We start from the raw sequence: 4,346 nt of genomic DNA, 5'->3' as shown, positions 1-4,346 counted from the left end.
CTCAGACGATATGATCCACATGCCTAATTAATAGAGATCAATCCCAACACCAACATTCAAATCCCACTAATTTTGGATTCTCAATTGCTATACATTCTATGTATAGGAAGCTACATATTTGTCAAATTTGGTCGTTCCTTTATAGTTTACATGTACAATTGATCTATATTTTTTAAATGTATTGAATGGTTTTGATTATCTTGATCAAAGAAATTTTCTGAAAAGTTCTTTCATATAGGATAGCACACGTTTTATGATAAAACAAAGTTGAGAAAAGCATCTACCATCTAGTATAAGTTTGAGAGACCTAAGTGAGTAAGGAGAGTGAGACCTGTCTCAAGAGTGTGTCTTGATTCTCTCTCGGTCAATCCATTTTGTTTCGAAGAGTATGAACATGACTTTTGATGGTGAATCCCATGCTGTACCTAAAAGGATTGAAAATACATAGCATACTCCCCTTCCATCATCATGTTGATGTTTATGTATTCTGCAAGAGAACTGATTTGCAACAAATGCTTTAAATTGACAAAGCATTCCTACGTCAAATTTGGATGGAAGAGTGTAAAGTCACATGTATCTTGAAAAATTGTTCACAATGATGTAGTACTTACACTCGCCAATGGAAGGAAGAGAGGCAGTCCAAATATCTGTTTGAATCGATTCAAAGGGAGAAATTGACACTCTTGTAAATGCAGTAAATGACAACTTTTTACAAGATAGTATTATGAAGAATTGGTAATTGAAGCAAGAAAACATTGCTACTACATTATCGTGAAAAAAAAATATATGCTAATAGAAAGAAGATTGGTTGAGACCTTGGGACAGTGTGAAATGTGTTAAGATGAAATTGAGTTTGAGAGGGATGTATAATCGAGGAACCAGTGTTCTGAATATTGAACCCTTCTCCATCACCAACAACAATTGTCTCGTGACCCTAATAGAGATATTGAGCTGTTAGATTTTCAAGATGATGAGTGGAATACACGTTGGCTTGGTTTTCAGCATACCAAAGTTGATCTTCAAGCTTATAACTGGAATGTGCTACCCATGCATCAAGTTGAGAAGGTGGGTGGAAACCTTGGTAGGAGTAGTCTATTCGGGGGAAAAAAAAATTAAGGGTTTTATGATTGGTCTTGCCATGGATTTGGCACAAAGCCTTGTTAGTTTTCTTGAAGGTTTGAACATATATATGTTTGTTGCTATATCTAGCATGCAATGAGTACAAACAGAAGGCTTGGGAGATGCCAAGGGCCTGTGGCTTGATGGCACAGAACCCACATCTCCAAAATGGAGATCATGGGTTCAACCCCCCTCCCCCAATGTATTAAAAAAAAAAAAAAAAAAAAAAAAAAAAAAAAAAAAAAAAAAAAAAAAAAGAGGCTTGGGAGGTCCATTTCGAGGAGAAAATCTATATGCATGAGGATTTTTGCCATTCTTTTTTGAATTGTTGAGGACCATTGCAAAGAGAAAAGTACTTGTTTGACTGAGAAGCGCCTTATTCTTGCACACAGAGTGCAAAGAGCAAGGAGTTTGGTGCAGCAGATCGCTATTAATGTTGGATAAGCATTTCATGATGAGTAACTCGATCATCTAGAAATTTAATGAAGGACAGAGTAATATCTCGTGTGGCTAAAGAAAAAGATGTAATGAAGGGCATGATCATGTTCAACATATCATCAGGAGATGCTGATCCTTTTTCGCCCAAGCAGCATTGGTCAGGATTGTGATAACTTTGCAAATAGAACCAGTAACGGTGTGATGAGGGCACGGTTCAAAGTCATCCAAAATACCCATCATCTCATGACTTTTCAACACCCGAACCATTTGTAATCAAAGCTATATATCTGATAAAATATTTTCTGTGATCTGTATTCAATGCAGTTTCTATATCATCTCCTGTGCCCGCAGAGATTTTTCCATCAACCAGATTCAACAACCGATTGTTCATAGACTTTTCGATTCTGTTGCTCTTGTTTATGCAGTAATTGTTCGGTTTTCTTTCCCTTTTTTCAAACTTCATATAAACAATGATAATTAATTAAAGTATTTCATTTACAACAAATTTATTCATCATCCTCTTATCATCTATGATATAAAATTAAATAATTATATATTATTTATTATATTTTATTTATAAACTTAATAATGATAGAATGTCACGTCGATAAAAATATATTATTAATTATATTTTATTTATAAAATAATCATTTAATATTATGACATTTAATAATAAGATGTCACTGAGAAAGAATATAAAATAGCATTACTCTTTCATTTAATCAAAATTAATGTTACTTATAAACAAAGGATGTGAGGGAGTTCATCATTTTCTTCGAAGTTTGAACCAGTCTTGTACCCATCAATTATAACCAAACGGCAAAAACTCTTTCAGTTTACCATATAAAATTATTGGTGAGCTCGAGACTTTAGGGTCGATATAATAAAGACAATTAAATACCCTTTCCCTTTCATAATGCCACCCACCACCTCATAATCATACAGATGAATATTTATGTTACAGGAAGGCAATACCCACCCATCAATCCACCAATCATCATACCTATCTGCCCTTTGCTTTCTTCTTTTTCTTGCATTCACTTTCCTCAAGACTTCGACAAGGATAGAAGTAAGGAGAAATAGATGGACAGAGATCCTCCAATTATACGTCAACAAGCACATAATATGTGAATCAACGACAAATTGTTGACTCGGGTGCTCAAGTTTTTCCGATATTTTTTCAGATGAACTGGACAGCGCCTATAATTCCAGGAAATAGAAAATGAACTGCTATTTTCCGATTTAGAAGAAAGGAGTATTCAATTTTCTTTGGATTATAAAAAACTCGCTCTTCCCACATAAATATTCGCCAACCAAAGCAGAGAGCCCCAACAAGCATACACGACTTACTACCATCGTACAAAGAAAGTTAACAGACACCAAGCAAGCAGCCAAGGCTTCAGGGTAGCCCACAGCAAACCTTAGACTAGTAAGCTTTGCAGAAAGACACAGCCATGCTACTTTATTTTTATCAATATCAGTCTTAAGAGGAAACGAAACATGGAGAAAACACAACACTCATACATAGATATGACGACTAAATGCTAGTTATTAGTTTCATAAAGGCTAGACCATCTCTGCTTCAAAGACTAGATCTCTCTCATTTACAATTGCAAGGATCACAGGTGCAGTTGGATCCGCACTTGCAGCCATTCTCAGCTGCAACGCCCATCTCAGATCCCTCAAAGTGTCTGCATAATCCAAAATGATGAGAAAACGAACATTAGTTTGTTATACAAATGAGGGGATTATCAGTTAAAACGACATAATCCTGCTATGAAAAACAAGAGTAAGCAAATGAAATAGAACATACGTCTTCTGGGGAGCAACACCAACAATAAGAGTCTCGGTGGTCGTGTTCTCTGTGTAGCTCATGTCAGGGTACATCTTGCATCTGCACAATCATTATCAAAGGGAAAAAAGAAACCCATAAATCCATAAATTCGAAGATCTTCAGGAACGAAATGATTACAAAAAATCTGGATTTGTTCTCGTAACAGCTTCATCAAATGGTAAGAACTTTGGCAAAATGAAGAAAACAGGAAAAGAACAAAAAAACAAAAAAAGAACCAAAATCATGGTTTAGTTACTCGTGAATATTCCATGCAAGTACCCATCAGATTACTTTAGGACAACTTTTGGACTAAGCTCCGATCCAAAAGAAACCAAGAAATTCTTAAAGACATCTTTCAACTAAGATTTTATCTGAAAAAATCTCGAGAAATAGACACTCTTGAGCATGCAAAGTGATTGATTTTCAAACACAACTAAATAAGCACCAACTTTTTAAGAAAAAGTCAGATTATCCTTAACAAGTCTTGAAAAAGATATATGTCAGACGAGAGAGAGAGAGAGAGAGAGAGAGAGAGAGAGAGAGAGGCTCGAATAGAAACAGAAGGTTACCCTCCACAGCCGCTGCCGCAGCTGCAGCTAGAACCGCAGCCACAGTTTCCTCCGCAGCAAGACATTTTCCGTTTTCAAGAAAGATGGAAAGTAGAGCTGAAGAAGATTGATGCAATCGAGGGTAAGTATCAAATAATCAACCTCAACGAGTTTCTTGGGAGACCCAGGACCTTCATTTATAGCGTGATCGAAGAGAGAGAGAGTGTAATATCCACCGTCCACGTGTTGAGATCGTGCTTCGTGGTTATCCATGCATAAAGCTCCAAATTCCAAAGTCCAAACCTTTGGAAATATCCGTCGTTCCACTTCTCATCCTTCGTCTTTCCTGTCGTATACGCACATCGGATATTGTGGTCACTTCACATTATATATATTAACGGATAAAA

At 36.1% G+C, this 4,346-nt stretch overlaps 1 protein-coding gene across 1 annotated transcript; it reads right to left on the bottom strand.

The window, feature by feature from the left end:
• Positions 1 to 2,992: 2,992 nt before the first annotated feature.
• LOC121265039 (metallothionein-like protein type 2) lies at positions 2,993 to 4,126 on the bottom strand. Its single transcript, XM_041168479.1, has 3 exons — positions 3,961 to 4,126; positions 3,371 to 3,451; positions 2,993 to 3,248 (listed from the first exon to the last, which is right to left on the bottom strand). The coding sequence occupies exons 1-3, from the start codon at positions 4,023 to 4,025 to the stop codon at positions 3,158 to 3,160; spliced, it is 237 nt and encodes a 78-aa protein (XP_041024413.1). The 5' UTR covers positions 4,026 to 4,126; the 3' UTR covers positions 2,993 to 3,157.
• Positions 4,127 to 4,346: the final 220 nt, after the last annotated feature.

This window comes from Juglans microcarpa x Juglans regia, chromosome 5D, assembly GCF_004785595.1.
Source record: "Juglans microcarpa x Juglans regia isolate MS1-56 chromosome 5D, Jm3101_v1.0, whole genome shotgun sequence".
In the NCBI taxonomy this organism is placed as follows: domain Eukaryota; kingdom Viridiplantae; phylum Streptophyta; class Magnoliopsida; order Fagales; family Juglandaceae; genus Juglans; species Juglans microcarpa x Juglans regia.
Note: the sequence above shows the minus strand (reverse complement) of the source record. Positions and strands in the feature narration are given on the sequence as shown.

Excerpts from the sequence above, each read along its gene's own strand:
- LOC121265039 (XM_041168479.1), bottom strand. The coding sequence starts at position 4,025 with ATGTCTTGCTGCGGAGGAAACTGTGGCTGCGGTTCTAGCTGCAGCTGC. Across the intron at positions 3,452-3,960 it reads TGCGGCAGCGGCTGTGGAGG|ATGCAAGATGTACCCTGACA; the intron begins GTAACCTTCTGT and ends ATGATTGTGCAG. Across the intron at positions 3,249-3,370 it reads GGTGTTGCTCCCCAGAAGAC|ACACTTTGAGGGATCTGAGA; the intron begins GTATGTTCTATT and ends TGGATTATGCAG.